The following is a 27,952-nucleotide window of genomic DNA, read 5'->3' as shown; positions in this document are numbered from 1 at the left end:
ATATATATAGATCTATAAGAGTAGCTCTCAAAAAGAAAAACCTGAGGGCGGCCCATTGTAGTTTTTTTTACGACGGTTTAGGGCTGTGTTCAGTTAAGCAAAATGGAACGAACTAATGTAGGAAATGCAGGAAATACAGAAATTGGAACTAAAGAGCCGTCTACAATGGAGAGTCGTAGGCCGTAACAGTAAGAAATTGACCAATCACAGACAAAGTACAGAAGAATAATCGATTGTGATTGGTCAATTTCTTACTGTTACGGCCTACGACTCTCCATTGTAGACGGCTCTTTAGTTCCAATTTCTGTATTTCCTGCATTTCCTGCATTAGTTCGTTCTATCTTGCTTAACTAAACACAGCCTTAGGCCGCTAGTTTCAATGCTACATCCACAAAAGTAGATGTAAAACCCGTCCTATATTAAGCACGAGACTCAAACGCAAGTATCAGGTCTCGTGGAGTTGACTAATCGCATAGTGAAATCAGCCAATTGAGCAACGTGATTGGTCAATTCCACGAGACATAAGACTTCTGTTTGCGCTTAATGTAGAACAGGTTTTATATCTATTTTTGTGGATAACGCAGAAAGAAGCGGCCGAAACCGCTGGCTATGAATATAAAGTTTTATCGCGCTGAGCTACTTAGCATGTGTTAAATCTAGTTCTAATCGCGAACAATTATGTTCAGCGTCAAAAATGTCAAAATTTTCTTTGCGCTCTTGGTAAGCTTTCTATATCAATCTTTTATTCTACGAAAATGTGTTTTCATGTAAAATTAAATATTGTGAAGGTATTGCGAAAAAGAGAAGAAAGTATTGCCCTATATATCTTATAGTCTGATTTAAATGTTTTTATTTAACGATCAATAGTATGATATCATGATGCTCATGTGTCTGATAATTTTGTTCCTCTTCCTGATAGTTTATCTGATTTTATTAGCATTTTGTTGCATAATTGTGTATATATGTACATACACGTCAACTAACATATCGTATTCAGAAGTGGTTTATATGACATTTTGATTCGTGTAATTCTTGAATTATCTGCGTATTGATTTTTCTTTACTTTCCGTATCACAAAGATTCGGTGAAATTGAGTGTGTATGTATTCATCAATAAGTTTTTTTTACTTCAATTTACTTATTTCTCAATTAATAAATAAATAAGTTCTAACTTATGTTTGCCGACATATGTTATATTCGAGAATGTTTTTTCTCGAGTCTACTTGTGGTGAAACAAATCTAATAGTAGCGGTTTCGAAAATTAATTAAAAATTATGGAGCTTTGAAACTTATCTTCGTTGATCTCTTTAATTTTCCCGCCATAACAATGTGATAGATTGCATAAGATTATTATCCTTTGTAGTACATGTAAAAGCTATGACGTGTTTTACATATTATTTTGATCATAATAGTATAGTAGCAAGAAGTAACATAGTCTACAGCTAACTTGTATCTTGTAAATAGGAGGTATTTTTAAATTTTTTAATTAAATAGTAATAGTTTTTCTCTGTAGCTTGTGACATTTTTATTTACGTTTAACTTTTAAATGCATGTGAATGCAACTGTGTTGAGAATTTGACCTATGTTCAACTTTCAAATAAATCTTATACTGGTTATGTTCAGGAGAATGGAATTGTGCAAAAGCTGTGTTTATAATTTTCCAACAGTTGGAAGTTTCTAATTTTTATACCAGTGAAAATCAAATATCATTATCAATAGCAAAACAATTTATAGATGATTATGCAACAATTGTATTCTATTTAGTTTTGCTGAAATATAACCATTGTATGGTGGCATAAACTACTTCTAAAATACTATTTATAACAATAATCATTTTCCTTACACCATGTGATAATAATACAACTTGTGATTAATCTATTTTGCTTATGGACATATCTAGATGTTAAAGGGAGTCTGTTTCTTGGCAACAGCAAATAAATCTTTTTCTTTTAATACAATAAGATACATGAAAAATACTGCTGAAATGTCCAAATTTGACTTACCTAGTCGTTTAAAAGGCAATGAAAAGTCTGTATGGTAAATGACATTTGTATTTAAATAAATGCATATATATATATATATTACTATTATTTTATATTAAATGGATTTTCACATTATTTGTTTGGTTAGGGTAGAGTATATCCAGCTCGCCTTGCAGTACAAACCACTAAATTTAGGTCAGGGATTTCCTGATTACTATGCACCAGAAAATGTAACCAATGCTTTAGCTGCTATTGCCAAAAGTAACAATCCTCTTTTGCAACAGTACACTAGAGGTTTTGTAAGTATATGTTGATTCATATATTATTTATGATATTGATAAAAGTGATAAATTTTATTTATCTTTGTTTTATGCGAGAAATGGAATAATAGGTATATTAACATGCAAAAATATTGCAGGGCCATCCAAGATTAGTGAATGCAATTGCAAAATTATACTCCAAGTTCATCAATCGTGATTTGGATCCAAACAAAGAAGTGTTAGTCACTGTTGGTGCTTACGAAGCATTATATACCACTTTGCAAGGTCATACCAATCCTGGAGATGAGTGGATCATTATTGAACCATTTTTTGATTGCTACACGCCTATGGTACAAACAGCTGGAGGAATTCCTAGATATATAGCATTAAAACCAGTAAGGATTTTCAGTGATACAGATGTTTATGTGTGTACATAAATCGTTTTGTAACAACTTATATTCATCATTTATAACGTACTATGACATTTGCTTAATAGAAATCTACATCCGGTACAGTTACCTCTGGTGATTGGGTGTTTGATAAAAAAGAGATGGAGAATCTTTTCAACGAGAAAACTAAAGGCATCATTGTCAATACACCTCACAATCCGATAGGAAAAGTGTTTACATTAGATGAATTACAGTTTATTGCTGATCTTGCAAAAAAGTGGGATACTCTTGTAGTGTCTGATGAAGTTTATGAGCACATTGTTTACAAACCGTATAAACACATAAGAATCGGTAAGAAATGGACATGTGAAACATTTTATTGTACTGTTAAAATTTTAGAAAAATCACTGTTACTGTAAAATTTTTAAACAATTATCTCTTTTTTGTAGCATCACTGCCCGATATGTATGAACGCACAATCACAATTGGATCGGCAGGAAAGACGTTTAGTGTTACAGGTTGGAAAATAGGTTGGGCTTATGGACCGGCAAATTTATTGTATAATCTTCAAGTGGTGCATCAGAACACTGTGTACACTTGTGTTACGCCAATTCAGGTAACTTAAAATAATCGCGTAACTACTATTTTCAAATGTGTCTGTATACGCTACGTTTTATTTTCAGATAATTAAATACATACATTACAATATATATAAATGTTATTTTAATTTCAGGAAGCAGTAGCTATTGGGTTCGAACTGGAAATGGAACGCTTTGATCAGTCAGATTGTTATTTTAATAGTCTAGCGATGGAGTTACTACCAAAACGAGACTATATGGCGAAATTTCTTCGAGAAGTTGGTATGATACCAACGATACCCGAAGGTGGATACTTTATGCTTGCCAACTGGTCCGCGTTAGAGAATAAAGTTAAGCTGGACGAGGAAACAGATGAAAACAGAGATTACAGATTTACTAAGTGGATGACAAAAAACGTCGGCCTCCAAGGTATTCCTCCTTCGGCATTTTACGGTCCCGAACATAAATATCTGGCGGAAGATTACGTGCGATATTGTTTCATAAAGGTAAATAGCACTGTCGCAAAGAAAATGTCATAATTTTTTTACGACAAATATCGTGATTCTACATGACTATATCAGGTAAATATTGATTGTTACATTTTTGAACAGAAAGACGAAAATTTGAAGGCAGCTGCCGATATTTTGAAGAAATGGGTATCCGAATGAGAGTTTTACTTTTATATTTGTACATATTTGCCAATAATATGTGACTTGTTTTTTTATGTCAATTTAACAAACAATTGTTTATATATTGCGATACTATGGTAAGTTATTTGACGCTATTATGAAGATGTTAGGAACCTAATTTTTACATATACATATATGCATATACTATATATTTCAATAGACATATATTTCCACTATTTTGATAAAAATATTAAAGTAAAAAGTATTGTTGAGAAGGAAGTGTTTTCTTCTTGCTTCTCAGATTCTTGGATCCTTTATTTTTTCCAAATCTAAAGTACAGCAAATTTTCGCTTGACTCGCGTGAGCTAATATCAATAATTTGGTTCAATAAAGTTTTCTCGTTTTGCCATCCTATTATCGTACATTCGCCAGCTTCTTTCCTTTTGTTAAGAATGTTTAAAAACCAATTGAAAAAACACTATTCTGTTTCTTGTTAAGATAAAGTTGTTTTGATATTTGATAGTGAGTCTCTTGACAATAAAAACGTTTTCATTAATGGTAAACATTCAGCTTGCAATGATAAGCACTTGAGCAATGATTTTTAACAAGCTACAAAAAAACCGTCCTTGTAGAAAATTAATAAATTTATCGTTTCTGTACATTTTTATCGTTTGTTGACATTTATGATGAGTGTGTGACGGTTGTCTCTCTTACCGGACATCCCTTTAAATTTTGCGATTTACTTTGTTCGCTTTGTTCATCGATCGTTTTTCGCAGTTGACTTAGAGCAGCCTTATTTCGTAATTGTTCCCGCTCGAATTCTGCAAGTCCTTCTGTTGCGAGCACTGTATATCTCTGTCCGATTCTAGCGTTCAATCTCGGAATAAAACCTATTGTAATATCCAAGCAACTGGACTTTATATACAAACCTGTGATTATTTATCGATATTGACAAGAAGCAATCGATAATCACCCTCGTATCCTGGCAACATAGGATGAACGAAGATAGGATCCGTTCTTTTGAAACGAGCATTCACTGTATCTATATCGCTTTTTCGCGGTAGCTGTGGAAACAGTATCTTTTTAAACAATTAACAAGATTTTTCTTATTATCTTCTTAGTTCTGAATTATCAAGGAAATTTTCATGTGTATATGAAAATTGTTTATTCTCTTTTGATTTTATCTTATCTTGTTAATTATCTGTTTCTTCTTATCGCAGAACGCTACGAATTGCTAACCTGGCAATCGCGAGTTACACGATTCGACAGGATAAAGGTATTCTCATGATTAACCGTACGATCGAGCAACAGTTTATGCGTGGCTTTTGCGTACGTTTCGCCGCATCTAAATCGATATTGCGGACAATAACCAGTGTATCTAAAAAAATAATACGCACACGACTTTTCAAAATTTGCGAGTGTTATAACTGGCATCTTAAATTCTCAAAAGTATATTATTAACTCCAAGTTAAAATCAGTCAATCACTTTTCCAATCTTATTTTTTGATATAAATGACAGAACTGTTATCACTTTTTTGTGGTTATCAGTTTACCCTGGTATAAGATGAGGTTCTTCTGTAATTAATAATTCTATTCCAACAGACATTTTGCAATCTTAAAGTTTTTTTAAATAACTTCTGTCGATTATGAAGCGCAAATAATTTGCGTTTATAATTTTTTAATACAAGAATATCATTATTTTAATTGAGAGAGCTTGTTAATTTTGCGTAACGACGTACCAAACAAATGAAATTGCTTCAGTTGTTACGATTTTTGAAATTTCAATCAATTGTACAAAGACTCGAAGCGCAGCTTGCGAGAGATATTTAACTAGCATGAGAGATGTATAGGGGTAAAGAGAAAGAGAGAGAGAAGACTTGTGATATAGGAGGGAGGAAACGCGTACTCATACGGGAAAAGGTGCACGAGTGTGATTTCACTTTCCAGTTTTCATGAGACCATCGTGATGATAGCATACTAGATTTGATTTTCTGGAACTTTGTTTCTTTGCATAATTAAAACCTTATAAGAATGATAATGGACGCTGAAAATATACAAGTGATTATGTGATTTTCCGCCTTAATGTGTTATTTAGAAAAGAGAATTATGTGGTTCCGTCGAGAGATGAGCTCCATCTTTTACGTCGAGTCCGACTGCGAATCTTTGAGTTTGATTAATAATAAGGTAAACTTTCATTATTTGAGAACTAATAACATTTTTAATATAATTAATAGCTAATTATATAGTATATATAAAATAAAACTAACTTGTGTCGAAGTAAAACTTATTACGTTTTCTTAACATTTCATACAAGCTTAATAAATTTAATCTTTTTTTCTGTTTAATAAAGTTTAATTAATTATAATTATATCGATCAGAAATTGTATACTTACTTTGTTAACTAGCGAATGAAAGAAAGAAATTTAGTTTTAGGAAGTTGCATATAATTTACTAACTCTAGTGTGAGATATAGAATAATAGATACTTTTAGATGGAGGAAAAAAACCATGGATATAATTTGCGGAAAAGTGAAAATTCCACCTACGCTCGGTTGCGAAAGCGGTAACAATAGCGCGTAAAAAAAAAGTGAAACTTACACCAGTAACACTTAACGGCTGGCTACATTTATGAGTTCTCCGAATATTGCGAAAGAATGTATAATATAAAAAAAATAGGAAAACAAACTTACCCGCATTTTATGGTTATCTAATTCTATTTTAACGTCTCACTAGAGATTTGTGCATTCTAATTGCTTATATAATATTACAACATTATAAAATACATAACATAATGTTGCTTACAAAATAAAACAAGTAAATAAAATTGTATAATTAATAGTTATTATTTTGCGAACGACTCACGTGAATGGTTTATTTATTAATCTCGCATTTTCGAGGTCGTAACCTGACTAGATGCATAAACCAGGTGAACAGAATGCAGCCATGCGTGTAACGAAGGAATGATAATTTTATCCTTTTTGCTTTTGCCTTGTGTCGTTTTTGTTTCGCGTCCCCTACGACCGGAAGCAACGTTATCGCGCGCGTTATTCGTTGTCAGTCCCTGATGTGGGTGGACGATATATGTAGTAACAGAGATAAGTATGTATACGGCACGAACGTTACATTGCATCTAAATAATGCGTGTAAACTTCAATTACCAATCTAAATATTTTTTTGTCTCTCTTTCAAGAAACGATCGGATTACTTAGAATATTTTTTTTCTTATTACATCACTTGTAAGTTTTGCTTGCTTATATGAAAGTGCGTCATCTCCCCACGTTTTGACCCTTAAACCTTGGGTCTTGTTTAAAACAAATTTTACGTTCTCACTTAATCATAACTGACTCTCGTCGCAAATTAAATGATGAAGCAAAACTATAGAACGCAAATGTGTCGCGACAACTTGAAATATACTATTTGAGTTAGCTTTGATTAGAGATAGATAAGTTTGCTGACCGTCTACAAGAGTCGCTGATCTCGAATTGTGTGTGTGTGTTTGCTCGTATATCCAAGAAATATAACATTTATATATTATCAATAAAAAGATAGAAAACGGAAATCACGAGCGGAAACGACTGTAACGTCACATACGTGCAAAAAGTTTGTTGGCACACGAGTGTTTCCATGAATATCAATCGTTTTCTAGCTTTATAAAGATTCTCTCTCGGGCACGGATCCACTTTGAATAGGAATACAGACACTTGACGCCAGTTGTTAAGTTCCGCTATTTTCTGCACATTTTCCCCGATTTAAAGTCGCGTTTCTGCAATGGTTGTTTGTTCCAAATCGTAATTCGTTAAAGTTTAATATAATTTATATCCGTTATAGACGTAATAACCGTCACGATATTTAGCGTATTATCTTGATGTACCATTTTTTTACATATAGGTATATATAGTTAAATTTTATTAAACTCTATAACACAATGTAATTATCACTATACATGTCAATGCATTTTTATAATACATTAAAATTGTCTTCGACTGATTAACTAATAAAAAAATACTATATTCGGGATGAAAGATCGGACGAGGAAATTTATGGAGTTTCCAAGTGAAATCTAAAGCGATTTTCACGTGACACAGCACACGATGTGTAACACGTGCGACGAGACATGCGACGGCATGAGTCAGTCGCACGCGTCGCCGAATGAAAATTTGACACCCTTAATTTTATCATCTTTTATTTCGTTTCTGGAATATTAATCGCCCTCGACGAGAAACAATATATATAGGGGATGCGCATGACAATATATATTTCACTTTGAATATTCAGACTCGAACACATTTGTTGGCTGAGGAGCGATATAAAACTCGCTGCGAATGCGAGTCACGTCGGTCACGCGTATATGCGCGTGCAGCCATATGAAGTGAACAAAAGAATCGGAAGACAAAACGGATACAACGTGCCGCGGTGCCGCGATGCACTGTCGAGAGATGACGAAGAGATCGCGACATCGTAATTTTATAAACGCACGTTTTATAATTTATAAATTTATTAGTGGGAAAATTAAAAGCGATTTTTCTGCAGAAAGATTACTGACAGAGCTTGTATTTTTCAGTATTGTTTTGATATAAGGTAATTAATATAATGACCGAACAAGCACATCACTGGTTCATTTAATAAAGAAATAATAATAACACATATTATATATGTAAAGAATTAATATATTTAAAAACATATTTTCAAAAATACTTGAAACATTGAAAAATTGTTTGACACTTATAATTTTATTTTATTTTTTTAATAACTATTATTTAATAAATATTATATATATATATATATATATTTTGTATCGTCACGTGTTCATCTGCAAAGAATCGCGCTTTCCAATAATGACGAAGAGTCAGGGATTAGAGGAATCACACCATAGATTGCGATTAACGGTACCAAAGGCTCTTGCACTATCCGGCTTGACACACCATAAGAAATGAGCGATATTAACATATTTACACCGTATACAAGATGCGCTCCTGCGCGATCTCTGCTTCCTCCTGAACATCGTGACTCACGCGCACGTCCGTGGATCTCTTTTGACAGACTTTATGACGCTAGAAGCACTGTAATCCATAAAGCCACGAAGGATCATAGACACCGCGGGAAAAACAGTTTGCGCCTCGCGTGAGCAAGCAATACGGAATTTTTTACATTGGATTCTCTGAAAAATTGATGACAGGATCATTAAAAGAGAAATAGAAAAAAGAATATATGAAGAGAAGATGAAAACGCCATATGATTAAAACTAATTTTACTCTTTCGTTCTCAAGGAAAATATATGTCAACATGTTTTCTCATGCGTGAACTTATCAAGATTGTTTATAATTCTCCTACGATTCCGGTTGCTTCACTAGTCAAAGAGGGTGAAAACACTTGCATACACTATGGCCACCGAGTTGTTAAAGCGGTCCTATGAAGAGTATGGAGAAGTAAAGGTCAAACAGGGTTGCTCGGTGGAGAGGAAGAGAAAGGACACAAAGAAGAAGGGGAGAGCAAAGGCTTCGGAGGAGGGATACTCGAGACAGCCACCAGCTCCAGTATAGTTCTACTCTTCGTCAGGTGTGTTTCGTGAACCATTTTGTACAGATCGTGAATCACGACAAAGTGATCGCAAAACATATCTTCAAAATCGAGTTCGTACAAACGTTTGAAAAAAAAATTCATCAATTTTTATCGGAGCGAGCGAGAACAAATCGTGCCGAAAATGTAGCTGATATCGGCACGTGATTATACATAATCGTGATCGTATGATCGTGTCGACGATCCTTTCGAGCGTGACGGGTTTCCATCGGCGACATTCGCACGACGGACAGCATGTCAATTTAAAGGTGAGCTGACACTCGATAAATGTTTTTCATCTACTTCAGTCGCTGCTTTTACTTGTCGACTCATCGTACGATTTAAAAGCAGCGAGTAATTGTTACAAAAACTTGTGCATTATTAAATTATTATTAGGAATATTGAGTATCTAATCATGGGTGATCACAGTTATAAAAATGTTGGCAAAGTAGGTGGACTTGGAGCCGTGGTTGACAGGTGACTGGCACACGAAAGCAACAGATCCAAGTCCAATGCGCATCGAAATTTTTGCTTTTGGGCAAAACACGACCACGAAATCGCACACTTGTAATAATAACTTTTATAATAATTTAAATTATAATTTTTTTCGAATCTTAATCGAAACTTTTTACACACAATTTAATTATTTGCATTGTTCAATGTGCGATACAAATATAAGAAAAAGAGTTTTTTCTTGATCCTGTTGCCTTGTTTTAACAAAACAAACCATGTTCAACTAGCTAATTACTCTCGTTTAGCGTTAATTCGTAATAATAAGTCCAAAGAGCGGCTTCTTGTACGTCGCGCTTTTATCGGAACGAAAATATGTAGCTGTTTATGTGTGTAAGCGCTTAACATCATTTGCTTCTTCCTCTTTTTTGATGAATACATATAAAACGTGTTTTATTAATCTAAATGTTTTAAGACACTCCGTCCTCCATCTTTTGTCAATGTTGCGCGCCACAAGAACGACTGTAACATTTAAAATAAAATAGCATTTAAAATCTACTGAATAACTATTACAGGTCGATAACCGCGATATAATGAGCCGAGTACGAATTGTCGTCGTGACTAATGAAGCAGCGTTAAATCGATCGCGTCTCTCCCTCTTTCTCTATTGTATTGCTCTTGTTTCTAATTGATTCTCCCGACATTCATTTGCGCTGTAATTGCGCGATTCGTTATGCAATCCCATTTCGAAACGCCCCGTCTCGCCCCTGAGCGCATGCACATCGATATGAATCGAAACCGTCATGACCATCGCAATCGCCCGGCATCCGGCCAATTTGCTTTGCCCAGATGCGCCATAAACGCCCGTTTACAGCGGCTGTCAAAGAAATAACGAGCGTGTTACTATAACTCTATTTATTCAAGAAATACTTAAACGGGAAAGAAGAGAAAGAGCTATATATAAATAAATATTAATGATTCGATTAAAATCTCTAAAAAAAAAATTATTAATCAACATTAAACAGAGAAAAAAGAATTATAAATTCCCATTGATTCTTTACATCTTAGTTTCTTATTTCGAAATTTGACTATGAGCTTAAATGTTCTTGGATTGGTTAAAAGCAACAAAAATAAAGTTTCATTTATAAATTAGAATAAGATTTTTTATATTAATTTCAATAAAGTTTTAAATATTCTTCCGTTATAACTCTCTTGTCAATACATATATGTGATACTTTGATTCTTTTTGTATGAATGAACATGAACTGATCGACTTTGTCATTCTTGTCTTCTAGTGAGAAACGAAAGAAGTAGAGACACGCTCGTGACCACCGTTATACTTCTACTGTTACGCGACGTGACGTGAAGCACGAGTTCGTATCAGCGCGGATTACGATCTAATTAAGAACAATTAAAAGTGGTTTAAAGAGTTTAATTGGCGCGGCTACCCAAGACGCGTTCATTCAACGATCATTAAAGAAATACTCGCAGCTTATACGAGAACGAGCGTTTAGTCGCCTATAAATTATAAACTGCCTTTCGTTTGCGTCCCAGAACCTATGGGATAGGCTACTCCTCGTGGTATTTTTCAATGATTTTTCTCTTTTTGTTTAACGTAGACATTATTCTCGGATGACACTCAAGCTTTTGTAATCTTTCATGCAGTTTCTTCCATAATGAAGTTAAGCTCAAAAAAAGGACAATATTCATTCCAGAGACGTCAACGTCGTTTCCGTCATTCTTTGTAGTTTTCGAAAAATCCCACGATGCGTATTTTGTGAGGCGTTAACGCGCCTTCTTTATACCGTTTTCTTTACATCTCGTCGAGTTTTCAGTAATGAGGACGTGTTATGCAAATCAGCGAGATATTGTAACTGTCCCGCGAACGGTACGCAAACGCGTCATCTTTCCGGCTTACGCGTGAGTAACAAAAAACAATTTAATGATATATTCCGTCTTTTGTCAAATAAATTCCGTTTTCGATCTCTGCAGCGAATAATCACCGAGGTGTATTTAGTTTCCCGCGTTCATTTTACGACTTAATAAACCGGGATAAAATAGCTGGTATATATATGATGGTATACCGATTAACAAGTCACGTTTCTCGGAGAACATCATGCTCTCATCTCTTCAAGAGAGAAACAATCCCGATAAATCAGGATGTCTCGGCTCCGTTTTACACGCCGAACGCCGAGAAGATATATGTATATATTTTGTATATACACGTACATACATACTGATCACTCCAATTTTCTTCTGCTCGATAATGTGCTTCGTGGATCAGTACCGCGCGGTATCTAAATAATGTATCAAGAATACACCTCTCTGAGTCATAACACAGCATCTTTCTACTTCTTTCTCTTATTCGCGCGGTAATATCTTGTGTATCTTTATGTTTGGAGATATGCATTTTGTTGCTTATTATCTTTATAACTTGAAAGATATAAATTCAAACTATTATAAGGCCAGAAAGAGAAATCAAACGCTCGATAAACATGCAAAATATATATTTTACTGATCTTATTATTAACAAGTCAAGGAAGTTCGATTAAAATTCTGCTCTGTCCACGACTGTATAAATTTCTTTGCTATTGTTGCGTCCGCCTAAGAAATGAGCACGAGCGTCTTGGTACTTATACATAAGGCATAACCATGATCGAGCACACTGAATGTGGGCGAGAAACTCTTTGTACGCGCTCGATTTGCAAGTAGGAAAACGAGCTAAGGAATCTCCGAGAAATTATCTGTCCAACACATTCTCGTTTTGCGTGAACGTGCGAACAACAAACACACAACCTCGAATATTTTCCTCTGTTATTATCAACTTGTTTGTTTGTTGTATCGATTATCAGTTATGATAATAACGGATGTAAAATATTGAGCAATATCACAGTCTAGATCGACCGATATGTTGCGCGAACGAAACGTTGCCCGTCTACATATAAAATGTGCAAAATAAACAATTTGTCCATGAGACCAAGTATGACGTATGATCTAATTATAGGATGTGAGCGCAAGAAATTTATCAATATCGAGATAATTTCAATTATTTTACGCTATGTTTTTAATGCGTCTGCGATAAACGCTGTTCGTGGTGTATAAGCTACAATTGTTAGCAGATTGTTACACGTGTAACAGGGCGGCATGCGCGCAACAGGTTTTTTGCAAAATTCATCAAGCGGCACGCCGGGAAAGCTTGAAAATTCCTACGTTCCTGATGACATTAATTTATCGTCGCGCGCTATTTGCGTAACGCTTTAACGCAACAACGGTGATAATGGCTTTATAATGGCAACGAAATCGCTCGCGCGCGCCAAGCGTGTATCGAGTTCAGGGTCGTTCAGGATCTTACTGTCATGCATTTTGCAGCATATTATATGCCACACAAAGTGCCTCCCGTGAAAGACGAGATTTCGTTCTGCGCATTCGTCTTAAGCGCTTATTTTCATTGTTCACGAGCAAGATCTAAATTAGTTTTACATAGAGAAAAGAAGCGAAATTAAAAGAGAACGAAAAACATGTTTCCTACAAATACAGTTAAAGTACAATGTTTACAGCCTGTTTCCGATGCGGAACTTCGCTCTTAAAAGGAATCTATATAATACATGCGTGATTTCGGTTAAGAAGAGGCTGAGCGTTTCATTATCGATCAAAGTGCAATGCGGTTTTCCCTTCCCCCCGTCCCTTTCGCGTTACGGTCTCTTCCAGTGTATGGTATAGCGACACGCAAGTGCGGCGAGCACATACGAATGCGCGCATTCGTCCGCGTGTTCGAGAATCACGTTTGCGCGCGACCGCAGCACACGTGGGTGACGGTTGCAACTCGCGAGGAGACGCCGCCGCCCGCTGCTTCTCTCGTTTATGTTCGCCTGATACAACCGCGATCAAGACGTTTGCGCAAATCGCGTTACGTGGACGCGCATACGCGCTCCACGCATGCTATCAATCGCGCGTGTCACGTTGTCTTCTTCACCAGTCTTCACCTCGCACAGTCCGATGGCTGCGCTAATGAGAGCAGTTGTGCCGAGTCGCCGCGCGAAAACAGAAAAATAAATAATCGCAGAAATGTTCAAGTAGACACATAAAATTTCACAAACAAAAATGTACGGCGTTTTCGATTAGTGCCCTGATTAGATGTACATTTACGGTCTGATAAATTTGTGACGACGATCATCGTGTATGCGTGTGTGGCTCATTTGCGCGGCAGGAGAGAAACCGTGGAAATCAAGCGATAAACGTCTTTCCGCGACGATCAATTTCGGGCTTGATAGCTCAGAAACAGGATCTGGAAACGCGTGACGGAGAAATCAAGCGATTTGTATCGAGCGAATCGCGCGAACGCATGGAACGACTCTTGGAATTCCGTAGCTCATTGAATCAGATTTATGTTCAATACTACTGAATATCTGGATCGCGAAGATGCGTTCTGATTCTCACGATTTATCTCGTATTTTCGAACAAAAAGACTATAATTGTGATACTGCTTCGAAGAGACGAAGACCGACATTTACATTTATATATTTGGATCAAGGAACGACTTTTGTTTTTGGTTTTTTGGGGGTTTTTATCGATTATTTATCTGTACAACATTGAAATTGTTGAAAGAAATTGATCGAAGATAAGTACTTGATATTCGATAGAGTAAATTCGGTTATACAGGTTTTTCTTAATCAAATTCCATAGGATTTTTTAGCAAGGTAATGCGAATAGAAAGAAATCGCCTCTGTGTCCTCAAAAGTCCTCTAGTCGCCCACTTTTTGCGTGGTGCATTCAGTAAAGTCGTATGCACTTCGAGGTCGCGCAGCAGCGAGCGGCGGCGCATGGCGCGAGACTCTGATCGGCGCACGTGCCATGTGCATTCTGCTCTCCGGATACATGCGTGGCATTACGTATGTTCGGACGTGTGTCCCGGACGTGTCGTGTCTCTCACCTTGCGCCACTGATCTCCTGAGGTACATATGTATCGGCGGCGGTTGCTTGACACGCGCATGCCTGACCTGGAAAGAGCGGCACATGTTCCAGAGAATGATATTCTTCCATCTCTTTCGAAACATCATTTTTTTTTGCAGAAAAACAGTTAAAAGCTTCATTGATTGTTTTTGAATAAATTTTTAAGTAAAGTTTTTAAGAGAATGTTTGAATATATACATGTTTATATATATACACATATTTAAGATATTAATCACTAATTAACAAACATATGTGACGTAATAGGGCTTAAAAGTTGATGAGAGAGAAAGAGGGAAAAAGAAGAAGAGAAAATTAATCGACTGTCAAGAAAATAATACAAAAAAAAGCGTAATAGTCGAGTGAAAAATCAATTTACACGCTTGAAGCTTGGTGGTCTCTCCGCGTAAACGCGAGAAATGAACCGATGTTTTTTGTCTAGGCTTATCAGAAACTGCAGAAGAACAAAACTGAAAGTGAAAGCAAATTTACAACAGGAATAAACATCAAAGGCAAAAGAAAGAGTGAGTTTTTTTGTTTAAAGATAAACTGTCCGTGATGCAAAGCTTCGGAAAAATCACTCAAAAGTGGAGAGTTGTGAGATTCCGCTCTCAAAAACTACAATTACCCCTGCGGTTTGTAATATAATAACATAATTGTGCAAGCTACTCTGCATCGCTCTTTTATGTGGAATGTATTCTATTTATACCGCCGGTATCAAATCCTAATGACAGATTTCTGGAGACGATGAGTTATTTTTTCTCATTCCCCGGAAATTTTATTGGATCGTTTTTGCCTAAGCATTATTCGACTTGCTTTTCTTTCGCCACGTGTAGCGCGATCGAGAACCCGAGAGGGAGACGTGCAAATCCATTTTAATGGATCCCGCGATGCGTTCGCGAATACGACCGTCTCAAATCGGATAGATATCGGATAATTAAATAATTTCATCAGGGCTCTGCGTGCAGATAATCAATGGGATTCTGTCGCTTCTCGCGTCAAGGTCGCAAGAGGGTTCAAGGCCGATCGTTTCCTCGCGCGAGAGAAAAGCGAAACGCGAGCACGCGCGATGCGCAATGCGTGAGAATTACAAGAGATCAGGAGCCGAACAGAACGTTCATCCGGAACGAATCTCGAGCAACTTTACCGGAGAAAATTGATCCTGCCTAATCGCAGAAAATGTGTATAATTTTAGGGAAATTTGCGACAATTACCGAAGAAATAACGATATTTTAGCGCGTAACTGCGCGTAAAAAAGGTTTCTAAAATCTACCTTTTGTTTTCGCGCGCTATGGTTACAACACAAAGATAAACCATTTCGTAGTTTTTTAAATTTTAAACTAAATTAACGAGATTTTCATTAATTATATAATAGGTAAAAAATAATGAAATTAATACGTATAAAAGAGATCTTAAATTGATTTTTACTTTATTGTCTTTCTATTTTCTGTGTGTGAACTCTTCCCTCTACATCCTATATTTGCGTGATACATAAAGCTTTATTCATATCAAGTTCACGTTTGAGTCACAGACATTTTATCATCTCTTCAGAGTTCACGTATAGACGTCTTGTGTTGTATCGCGTCTACATTTTCAATGTCTCGATCCTTCCGTCAGCATTTGTGTAGATGCAAGAAATTGATTGCGATATATATATGCGCAATCATCTCGTACTCCCGCGCGAATGCTGCACATTTTTGCGCGACGCCGAGCGTAACAATCGTAGTCGAGAGCTATCACACACGTTTGATCTAATAGACAGCCGGAGGCTGCAATGGCTGGACCGCCGGGTCTTTCCGCGAGATCCTCTTTATTCCACTCTTCGTCTATCGTATAATATCTGTTCATTGTCTCGCCGCCTATACAATGAGGAAGACATTGCGGTACTTCGCGTAGAGAAAACAGCGTGAGTTATCGTAACTTGCAGGTTTAATCCCTGCGAGAATGCTCGCGGAATAATGCGTCTTAGAGAACACGTTTTATGACTCTCGCTGGGATTACATTCTTCAGAGTTTCAAATTACATTTTCCATACGAGACATTTAAAAAGACTTCGATGACTTTGATGTTAAACATAATTAAAGTCGTAACACACATACACGTATGAAACAAATTATATGTACAGCTTCGAGGAGTTTTCTCTCTCATGTTCGAACCATCAAGTATATCGCGATCAAGTTTACTATCATACTTTCGAATATGATAGCGGATATAATGACGATAAGAGAAAAGTGCGGGCAACAATTAGAGCGGAATGCAGTGAGCGATAGTGCATGCAATGAGCGATTAAAAAAAAATGTGATCAGTTTTCTCTATACACGCGCGAAAGACCAGTATGGAGCGAAAGTCCTACATCTTTGACAGCCCGCTTATATGAAATTGTCATGTCGCGTGCAATCACGTGACAACGATTATTAATTGGTGCAATATTAATTTAGCAGACTCATGCAAAGTTCTCTTGCGTCTCAATATATCGCTGTAACTTAATGAACTAAACGTTGACGTCGATCCTTGATATTGATGTTAGAATAAAAATAACTTCTTGTGGAGGGATCGTTACGATATATAACTTTACGTCGAAGTGTTGGAACAGGCGGCACTTCCGACGTCACTTTTTGTTGTCTTTTGCCGAAGAAATCGTGCAGAAAAACGCTTAGTGTTTTTCAAAGCAGGCTTTTACAAAAATACGCAAACAGGTCCTTCTCACGGATAACTGATCCGCAATAGAAACGGGTCCAAAATGCCGCTCCACTTTTGGTCGCAGTATACACACAGTAACCGGGTTTAAAAAAGAAAGAAATTTCGCACCGATAAGATAACACACATGCGAGATACGATCATTACTCGGTGGCGATTTTATCTGCATTACCGCCGTTTTACCGCGATTCTTAGAATTGTTTTCTCATGCGCGCAAAGAACCGTTCAGATTTCCGCGGTGCGCAGAATAATCATCCTCCTCGCGTTGGAATTTGTCATCCATATAACGATGTTCGGATATCTCGTAAAAAACGTTAAAAAATGTTAAATTACGATTTTTGTATAGAATAAAATATTTTTTTGAAAAATACGCAAAGTTTGTTCACTCTCGTTCTTCTGCTATCTCGAAAAACACATACAGAAGTGAGTCACAATCATAAAGTGTGTTATCGGCGCTTTCGGAGATTTTATAGTTTTTACGTTTTTTATTTATTTTTATTTTAAAAAATTAATTGTTACGTTACTTTTTTTAATGACACACACCAGCCCTATCTCTCGATAATTAAGTTAATAACTTAACTGCGCTTGTTGCACTTGGCTGTCATATGTTATTCATCAATACATACGCGATATTATATACAAGACTTAAAAAAGGTGCTTTTTCTTTATAAGAATTTTTTTATTGTTTCAAAAGTGTTGAATTATCAAAATTTTCTGGTAGACATAATCGCGTGAAGAGATTTTTGCGAAAACGAAACATCTCGCTTTTACGAGATCGAGTATAGAAGGATCACACGCGTATACGTCGGGAGAAGCTGACGATAAGAATAAGCCAGCGCGTGATAAGGAATGACGTAATCATCCGACAGGACGTTCATATTCACGTAAAACCGGAATTTTGCGGTCGGTTGGCCGGTAGCAAGTATTCATTAACGTCGGCAATAATACAATAGCTGTTCCCTTAGATAATATTTCTTGTGTTTGTCACAAAAGAGTAGACATTTATGAGTTACGTCGTCCGCCTAATACGTAGCTTTCCGTTTTTTTTCTGCGGAAAATCGAATTGTAAGGAAAAACATTCTAAAAATTATCTTGAAATTATGGTCTTTGTCGTGTACAGTAAAGCGCAAGAATGATGATTTGCGCTCAAAATTGTTTTAATATTTATGCATACATTTGTTCTGTAAATAATTTAATTATTATTGCGCTATACATTATACATAAAGAATGAAAAGAATCCGGTGACTCATTCTGTAAACTAAACTATATTTTGCGAGCGCAGACGAAAATTATCAGCGCACTTTTTGAAGTCAAATGTGTATCGCATTGTTTTTTGTAGGAAATATTTTTTCTAGTTTTTATCAGACTAGAGAGAAAAAGAATATCTTGATAGTAAAGATATATACTTCAAAACTAGACTTGAACTTTGTCGTCATTTTTATAAAAAAAACACGCATGCCGACGCGATCGATCCAAGTGTTCATTGTCCCGTTATCGTTATCACGTAGTCATGACGACGAAGGGGGACTTGCCGGTGCGCGACACGACGTTCCCTTTCACGAGCAAGCCGGATATCGTTAAACGCTATCGGTGACAACCTTTACCGTCGCCGATCATTGTATGACAACGATCGTGTCACAAGGGAGAACAAAGGGTAAATTCTCGAATAATTTTCTTTGTTATTATTTCGAGAAACTTCACGCGTTTATCAGTTCTATATAAAGTCTTGTGAAAGTAAAAACGACTTTCTTTAGGAAAATTTAATGTTATAATTGTAAAAAATGAGTCAAAATCTCAGCTGACTCGAATAGCGAGACGAATCTCTCGTTTTATCTGGGAAAAGATACGTTTCGTTCACGTTTACATTATGTACCGCGGTCTCATCGGTGGTCCTACCTGTTTCCATCTAGGCACGATGGACCGATCGTATATGTACGAACGCACATACACACGCGCACCTGTGTGAGATGAACTCGCATCTCTCTCTTTCTTCCCTTCCTCTTTTGTATCTGCTTATTTTACTTTCTTCCTTCTGCCCGCTGTCGACTTGGCCCAGGGCTGGAGTCCGCGTCGACGTTTCATTCCTAATCTTAATCTTTGTCGCTTAATTAGATTCACATCGCGAAAAAATGCAATCGGGATTATTTCGTGAATGAGTAGTATAAGAAAGAATTTTTTGTACATACAAACTAAAACTGTTTTTTCTAACTTATATAGTTAATTATTGTATAACTCACTTATTTGCTCTTTTTAACACACATTTCTTTTTAATATATTCTAGACTTGTCAAATTGCTCATAAAAGTTTTTTCTTTTAACGCGTTCCATAACATGTCTTGTGAAATATGATTCAAGATATTTTCAAAAATAAAAAAAATAAAAAAAAAAACAACTTATGAAAGAAAAGTATTCGAGAATTAAAAAAAATCCATCAACACAATCTGCTAAATAATGACAGATATGATAGCTAAGGCACGTTTGAAGAATTCTGGCTTTGAAATTCCGAGCCTGAGCGAGCAACACTCTCTCCCTTCCATCGTTCCTCGGCAGCTCGGCAGTGAACCGAGTGTTCACCGACCAGTCGAAGTCAGCTTCACAGTCTGTCTTGTTCGTGTTCCTTTGCACTTCGTTAACATAGTGTTCCGAATGCCATTTTTTGCGACATCCGAACACCGTCGTCGCGTCTAAGTCCGATTTCTTCTTTGCCGCGTATAACGCGTTGATTTATCCTGTCGAGATGAGACGCCTTCGTTCGAGCGGGCTCGAGACGTTCCGCTAAACTAGTTGAGATCCACCGGACCCCCGAGGGACGGCTGTGGTGGTGCTCCAGGGAAGAACCTCGAAGCGCGCGCGGTGGAATGCCGCGCGAGGTGAAATTCGGCCGCGACATTGCAGTGCGTGCCGTCAATCGAGAACTATGCAGAACTCTTTGCGAAATCTAATGCAACGCATATTTCGTCCTAGGATCGTCCTAGGATAATGTGAACGGAGAAGTGTTACGCGAAGGTAAAAAACTCTACGAGGTGATTGACTTCGCGAAGACTATACATATAAATGTCCGCTTCAAATGAATATAACACACAAAACCTAAACGATGAGTAGCGCGAAATTGTGTTTCGTTAATTCCACATATTTTTATGAACAGGATAGATGTCGATTCTCAATATAAAGCATGTATAAAGGAGAAAATAGAAAACTTATTTGCAATAGATGAGAGAATATTGTCAAAACGACCATTTCTGAGATTATTTTATCTCATTGTCTTTAAATCTCGACGAAATTCGGATTCGAATTCAACACATAAGAATCTTCAAAAAATTGTCTCTTTTCATTCGTTTGCGACGAATCTGTCTCTCTCGATGAAGTTGGATGTAGTGTTGACAGTCGGAAACTGTTGGAGAATAACGACACCTGGCTGTTCTTTGTACGTTCCGCAGTCGCGCACACGTTTGAGCGAGAGGGAATGTATGTGCGGTGCCGGTCGCGAACAAAACAATACCGAGTGTGTTGCGTTGATCGCGCGTGCAGCTGTTGCAGTCCGCGCGCAAATGCAGTCGGTATATGCAACGTGTCGGAGAGAAAGTACGTTCTCCATTCATCAGACCGCGGAACGCGACGACACGGAAGCGCGACGTCACCGGGTGAACCGCTTCGTCCATAAGGCGTCGTAGACGCAACTGTTTTCGCATATTTTCTTTTATCAAATTCTTCTTCGTTTATACGTTTACGACTCTCGAACGATTGTGAAGTCGAAGGATGCCGTACGAAACGAGTTCAGTTCCAAAGTCGATCAGCGGTCGAGATCAAGGCGAGATTTCGTGGCGAGCGCACAAAGGCGGATAACTGTACCGATCCCCGATGTGTCTCGAGCTGAATCGCTTGACCTCCAATTGCGCGCCTCCAAGCGTGGACCGAAAAACCGTTGTTTGAGGAAAAGAGAAAGTTTCGCAACACACTTTTTTCGTGTGGGTATACCTATCTGCTCGTGAATTCGTCAATCCAATCGATCGATCGTGGGTGTTGAGTCGAAGGAAGAAATCGTCTTCTTTTACCGGTTGTATAACAATGAAAAAATATGGAACTAATATATACGTACGTACGTGCTGTATCATACTTGTCTTCCTATAGGGAATGTGCCGCGGCACATCCGCTCTTCCTGTCCGTGATGCTTGTCAAGGTGTTCTTGCGCCACAGCGATGACTTTTCACGGTCATTATCGCAGCTTACATCACTGCCGCGCAGGAGATTGTTGACCGACATCGAGTGATTTTCTTTGTAGATATAACGAAACTTGACGAAAAGATCTAATTTTTTTCGAGACTAAATCTTCAGTTTTCGTAAAGAATTATTCAAAGCTCGTCATTTGTAGAAAATTGAAAATTTTTTTAACTTCTCGAAATATTTTATAAATTTAGCAAAACTCTGGTTAACCTAAGCAATTTTATTTAATATAAAAAATTGAAAATTTGTGTAGAATTTCTACTATATTATTATCACTATTATTACTACTATCAAACCAATTTTTGTTAGCTATTCCATACTGAGGAGAGAGAGAGAGAGAAAGGTCAACAGAATTGTTTTTAATAACATGACTATTTTTTTTGTTTTTTATGTCTGCTTGTTTTTCTTTGTATTTTACACACTTTTTTTGTATTTTTACACGTAACAATTTGTCTCGTGAGATCTTAGCACCATTCGTTTTTTTTGAAAGCCAGGAGCGTATAATTTATGGCAAACCGCCAGCGATCTCTGACAATGAGAAACTTCCGTCCTGATGACTTCGTAACCTTGTAATCGCGGTCCGCTCCGCGCAAACTTCTTAAGAACTTCACGGAAGAATCTTTGTGCGCGCATCCGTTAACGTTCTTCTCCGGAGAGCGCAAATATTCCGAGTTCGCGTGATTGCTTCGCCTGTGTGCAACGCGCGAAAAAATTTCGCTAGGAAGAAAACTGCTGTCATCTTTTTGCCAAGACTGATAATAATTTATATATTCAATAATATATTGAATATGTTCGGGAGAAAAAAATTTCTTTGTTTAAAAAATTAATTTAAGTCACATACATTATTATGTACACAAAAGAAAAGATAGTATAAAGAATATGAAGAATAGAGAACGTCGGAGATATAAACATACTAAACTTAATTTCCTTGAGCTATTTTTGAACGTTTTATATATGTATTCTTTTGGCTCTTCAAAATCTCTCATACAATTCAGTTGCTTAAAAATCGTTTGTGCGTTTGCTCGTTTATTGAGGAGTAATGGTCTTGTTCCTCGTGATTAGCAATGTGATTAGCATCTCGCGATTCAATTAGCCGCACGGCTTGCGCGACTCTATTGATTCAAAGATTCGCCGAACGTCGAGTCATTCTAAACTGTCCTGGTAAATTCCAGTCGATACAATTCCAGTCGTTGCTATGTGATCCAGGAAAACTGGAAAGACACGCGCAACACGGAGCATCCAACCGCGAATAAACCACATATGCTTGCACTTTAGCCGCATCGCCGTTAGATCGCTCGCCGACTTAAGAACGGCGTTAAATCGACTAGCGGATAAAATCGCTTTGCGGTTTCCTTTTCTAGACTGCAACTTTGTTAATCGCACACACACGGAATTAGAAATCTGATGCCGTTCCAGGAGGAAATTTAAAAATAACTGATGCTGTCCAAATAAAAGCGCAGGATCATTAGATATGAGTCATAATATAAATGTTCCTACTTCGCTTTTAGGTATTCAGCACGTTAAGTCGATAAGTGTTTGCCTAACAATGGATTTCATAGTCGCTATCGTCCTATCGCGCGAACTGTATGACTTACCGGTTCCTCAGGTCAGGTCCTTCCGGTCCTGTGTAGAGGCCGGTCTGGTTTCGTCCCCTCTTGCCATCATCCGAACGCACGCAGACGTTTCTCTTTCACAAGTCAGCTCGGCCGAGAAACTCTTCTTCTTTCATGTGTATGAGAAGCAAGGCCGAAACATTGTTCCTCGATTTTGTGCAGACGTTGACGGCATTCATGTGCATGCAAGATGAATATCTCGTCTCGATCCGCATTGTGTGAATACGAGTCATGTATTTCGTGAGCGCGACATTTATAGAAATTTGAAAACAAAAACAAATACTGCTGAAAACAATCTCGCGACAAATGTCGCTTTTATGTAAATAAATTACTTAATTGTTCAAAATAATTCAATATTACTTGAAAAATATATAGAGAAAGAAAACAAGTATATTTGTCTAACATATCTTCGCGATTGATTACAAATTGAACGGTTAAAATTCGTTTGTGATCTCTTCTGAGTTGAATAATGTAAATGTAATGACTTGGTGGAAAATTCGTGTTTTTAAGATGGAAACCGAGGTCCGAACGCTCAAGCAAGAATTAGCGCGCACCCGGGACGATTTGAAGGCCGCGACGAAAAGATGTCGGGAACTGATGAAAGAGCTAGACCATCGTACAGCCGGCCACGAATCCGAAAGGATTCTGCGAGATCAACAGCTCTCGAAGATATTACGGGCATTATTGTTCCTAGAAGCGCGCCTCAAGCAAGAGCAGAAGTCAATCAGGCAGATGCTCTGCGAGAAGGACAATGTCATCAGAAACCAGCAGCTGGAGATCGCAATGCTCAGGCGGTACACTAAAAATTGTATCAAGAGCAAACGCGATCACGCGACACTGCCTGCGAATGTCCTGGTTAACACTGATATCAACAAAAATCCGCACAATTCGGAAAATTCACAGGTAATTTGAGAAAATGTTTTCATGGATAATTAGCGTATATAAATCTAGTCGCGTGAGACAATCTGTAACTTTTACATATGAATAATAAGGAATTATATTTTTATACAAGAATTGTACATTGATAAGTAATACGAATGTATACATTGTATACATGTAATATGAAGAGGACAAATTTATAAGAATAAATTTTCTCTGAAAAATCTATGCTCTTATTTTTTAAATATTTTAGAAAGTCCGTTTTTTTTTTTTTTTTTTTTTGAATTACTAAATTATTTATCATTATTTATCATTACTAACAGGGGCAAGCGATGCAAATGAGCGGCATCGGCAAAAATATTGCAAGCCTCAAGTGCGAAATAATCACGCGACTGAATCCATCATCGTGCATTCTAGACGAGCTGGGTCACAATAGCGTGAAGAAGACGCACAGTTTTGCAGGCAGCGATATCTCTAAGGCCAGTTTGACCAGCAGCGAGAACACAGACGCGTCTATTATCACCACAACAACAGAAGGAAGTCCGTCGTTGCTGAGCACAGAGGGTTTTTGCGAGGGCGAAAGCACGGATGTGTCGCCTGGTTCCACCTTGAACAAGTGCTCGAGCAGATGCACACCGACGACAATAACCGACAGCGAGAACGAGACGACGATGATTCAAGGCGAGGACGAGGAAGACGTGATAGAGGAGAACGAAATGATGACGTCGACGATAATGACGACGAAAAGAAGAACGTCCCTTCGCAGGACGAAGGGTTTGAAAACATCGTCTAAATGTGCTGAGATAAACGAAGTGGTCAATATCGCAAGAACGGACAGCAAAGACGACGGAATGGACTGTAACTTCACCTCGGAGAATGAGGAGCAAGATACAGGGATAAATAATCAACAAGAAAATGGAGAAGAACCGATCTATGTTAACGCCTGTAACGAGACAAACGAGAAGAATCAACAGCAGACGGAAATTTTGAAAACAAAGAATGATTACGGCAATAATAATATGTACGTTGGTTATTTTTTCATAAAACTTTTAATAAAATATATTTAATATTGCCTCTCTCTATCTCTTTCTCCTTTTATATTTTCTAAAAACAAATCTTTCAATTTTTTGTAGCGAGACGAAGATCGAGACGTCAGAAATGACTACAGAGGATACCAGTGGCAACTGGTACAGCGATCCCGACGAGGATCGTCTAAACGAAGACGTGTTCCGACATAGCACTTATCGGCCAAACAGCAATCACAACTCTGTGTTGGAGTGTGTGAATCAGATTCTGCTGCAGGATATGGAGGAGGAAGAGAACTCGATTTTGCCGGTGTCACGACGATTTAAACACCGCGGCAGAATCGTGCGTTTCCAGCCAGCTAGATTGTCCGACATCGAATCGGTAGGATCAGAGATGGAAAGAAGAAACTCCGAGGAATTCACGACGGACAACAAGGATTCGCCGAAAGAGGAGGAGACCGCGGAAAACGAGGCGAGCACGTCTGAAGACGAGTTTGGTATGAAGATTGTTCAGAAAGATCCGGACGACGATTCCAAAGATTCAAAAGCGATTCCACTGGTTATCATAGAACCTAAAGTCGACGTCGAGGAGACTAGAAAGATCCTGACAAAATCCCAAGCAAGCAATCCACCGTTAAAAATGGAAAGGATCGAGGAGAAGACGTGTCTGCAGATGTCCGCAAGGGGCTTGACCATCGCCAAAAATTTGGACTACGAGGATATAGAATCGCTACCGGAGATAACGACGACATCGCCAACTCCACCGAGAACACCGCCGGCGTTGCCGCCAAAACCGCAATTCCGCAACAACACTTTGATTCTAAAAAAGATTCCCAGTCCGTCGTTCTTGATCGATGAGAAACGGCAACAGGATCCAAATAACGCGGTTCCCGCAAGAAGAAGTATTCTCGGACTGATGTCATCCTCATCGTCAAAAACATCGAGAAATCTAAATCTGGAGGAGGTAAAGAACTCGAACAAAAGTTCAGCGAGAAGTTCGGCAAGAGAGGCGAAAGGTCGCGAAGAGGGTGGGTTCTGGAAAAACAGGTTCAACCACGTGCGCTCGTCCTTCCAAATAAGGCAGAGAGAGTCGGACCAGGCGAAAGACGCAGCTAGAGTGACGAACATCGTTCGGCATTTTGAGGAGTTCAAGATAGGAGAGGAGCAAATAAAAGAGACGAAACGCCCACGAGAGCGCCACGCCGAACTCGAGCATGTAAGATTTTTTTACAGTATATATACCATTATATATATATATATGTACATGTATATACATGTAGGATATTTAAAAAACACACTCTTAATGATAAACATTATTACTCAAATGCAATTCTGAAAAGGCGCGCACGATTGTTTTTCTTCCAGGACCTCGACATCCGGCAAAATTTTGAGGAGTTCAATCTGGATGAGTGCGACTTATCGGACGACCCCGATCGAGCAGAGGGCGACGGTTCCGAAAGATTGGGCCATGTCGGGATCAACTATGTCAGGCAGAGTGAGGACAGCATCGCCAAAAATAACAACAACGTGCCTGCTATCAGCAACGGCAACGATAACGGCAACAGCGAAAGCGAAACTGGAAACAGCGGCTACGATCATTTCCTCGAAGCGACCGGCCTCAGCAACAAGTCGATTCTCACGCCTTCGAGATTACTAAGCAACCACAAGAGCATGCTGAAGCCAAAAGACGTCAAGTACAAGAGTAGAATCAAAGCCACGGCGGTACTAGAGAGGCACGGGGTACAGGCAACTCCGACTTGCAGCACCACAACGACACATGTCAGACATTGGACCGGACCATTTGTCTGACGACTGGCTAACGTCTTACCTGGGAGCAAAAATATCTTTCGTCCCGTTGTGTCGGCCGACAGTTCGCCGATAAAGACCAAGTTTCGAAGATTTTCTCCCTCAAAATGATTGATTAAAATACTTTTTATAAATCACCGTATTCATATACGAGTGATTCTTGCCTCAAGAATGCAAATGGAATTTTATACAGTATTGAATCGAGAAACAGGAAATCGTGTCTATGAAAACCATCCATGACGAGGAAGAGTGACTTCCTGTGTTTCCTGTCTTAGTAAATTACACACTATTTACGTTTCCTTCTCCTTCTGTAACATACACATAAATACGAGAAAGTTACGTGTTGTTTTTATATGTCTGTGAGAAAAAAGATAAATGTTAAATATTGTTAAAAAATCACGAAGTGATTTTACTCACTGTCAGTAATTAATTCATGTTACTCTTATTAGATGAAATGTTTATAACAAGGTAATTTAACTATACCTGTGCTGTTGAAATTATTTATAAATCCTTGTATACGGTATCTGTAAAAAAATTGACTTGTTCTTTTTTTAATACATATTTTTGGTACAAAATTTTTATGTATAAAGCGATATCAGAATAAAAGTCGTTATCTTCATTACCTCATACTGTTTGTTTTTTAATGCGTTATGATGAGTTCTCACTCTCTCACGCGTTATCTTCATTTAAAAAGAAAAACTATTCTTAATATATACAAGTTTCTGACCCTTAAATTATATTCGCGTACACACATATATACACACGTACAAAATAAAAAAAATCTTATATAAGATATTAATATAAATATTGATTTAAATATCGAGGAACATATAGAGCAGTGAGAAATCTTGAGTATTTGAAATCTACATATCTTTTCAAGAACATAAAAAAAGATGACATACATTTTCTTTCAATATAAATACG

At 37.6% G+C, this 27,952-nt stretch overlaps 3 protein-coding genes across 16 annotated transcripts; 2 read left to right on the top strand and 1 right to left on the bottom strand.

Annotated features, from left to right (window-relative positions):
• The first annotated feature begins 577 nt into the window (after positions 1–577).
• On the top strand, positions 578–5,286 carry LOC109856505 (kynurenine--oxoglutarate transaminase 3). Of its 4 annotated transcripts, none has more exons than XM_020431852.1 (8): positions 578–720; positions 1,900–2,036; positions 2,130–2,280; positions 2,400–2,636; positions 2,738–2,981; positions 3,080–3,246; positions 3,364–3,714; positions 3,820–5,286. In XM_020431852.1, the coding sequence occupies exons 1-8, from the start codon at positions 679–681 to the stop codon at positions 3,874–3,876; spliced, it is 1,386 nt and encodes a 461-aa protein (XP_020287441.1). In that variant the 5' UTR covers positions 578–678; the 3' UTR covers positions 3,877–5,286. The 4 variants fall into 4 exon arrangements, with proteins under 4 accessions (XP_020287441.1, XP_020287458.1, XP_020287450.1 ...); XM_020431869.1 differs by lacking the exon at positions 578–720 and adding an exon at positions 987–1,098; XM_020431861.1 differs by lacking the exon at positions 578–720 and adding an exon at positions 1,345–1,466.
• LOC109856539 (UPF0605 protein CG18335-like) lies at positions 4,188–5,475 on the bottom strand. 3 transcript variants are annotated; one of them, XM_020431921.1, is made up of 5 exons: positions 5,391–5,475; positions 5,077–5,215; positions 4,811–4,901; positions 4,552–4,727; positions 4,188–4,277 (listed from the first exon to the last, which is right to left on the bottom strand). In XM_020431921.1, the coding sequence occupies exons 1-5, from the start codon at positions 5,441–5,443 to the stop codon at positions 4,209–4,211; spliced, it is 528 nt and encodes a 175-aa protein (XP_020287510.1). In that variant the 5' UTR covers positions 5,444–5,475; the 3' UTR covers positions 4,188–4,208. The 3 variants fall into 3 exon arrangements, with proteins under 3 accessions (XP_020287510.1, XP_020287501.1, XP_020287519.1); XM_020431912.1 differs by lacking the exon at positions 5,391–5,475 and having other exon boundaries at positions 5,077–5,289; XM_020431930.1 differs by lacking the exons at positions 4,188–4,277; positions 5,391–5,475 and adding an exon at positions 4,362–4,446 and having other exon boundaries at positions 5,077–5,289.
• LOC109856455 (uncharacterized protein DDB_G0284459-like) lies at positions 5,199–27,655 on the top strand. Of its 9 annotated transcripts, XM_020431773.1 has the most exons (6): positions 5,199–5,286; positions 5,933–6,021; positions 23,829–24,221; positions 24,521–25,218; positions 25,331–26,438; positions 26,588–27,655. In XM_020431773.1, exons 2-6 carry the CDS (start codon positions 5,944–5,946, stop codon positions 27,029–27,031), a joined length of 2,721 nt encoding a protein of 906 aa, XP_020287362.1. In that variant the 5' UTR covers positions 5,199–5,286; positions 5,933–5,943; the 3' UTR covers positions 27,032–27,655. The 9 variants fall into 9 exon arrangements, with proteins under 9 accessions (XP_020287362.1, XP_020287344.1, XP_020287379.1 ...); XM_020431755.1 differs by lacking the exon at positions 5,199–5,286 and having other exon boundaries at positions 5,904–6,021; XM_020431790.1 differs by lacking the exons at positions 5,199–5,286; positions 5,933–6,021 and adding an exon at positions 8,896–9,392.
• The last annotated feature ends 297 nt before the right edge of the window (positions 27,656–27,952 follow it).

The sequence above is a fragment of the Pseudomyrmex gracilis genome, unplaced genomic scaffold (assembly GCF_002006095.1).
Source record: "Pseudomyrmex gracilis isolate BER0280 unplaced genomic scaffold, ASM200609v1 scaffold_4, whole genome shotgun sequence".
NCBI classification, from domain to species: domain Eukaryota; kingdom Metazoa; phylum Arthropoda; class Insecta; order Hymenoptera; family Formicidae; genus Pseudomyrmex; species Pseudomyrmex gracilis.
Note: the sequence above shows the minus strand (reverse complement) of the source record. Positions and strands in the feature narration are given on the sequence as shown.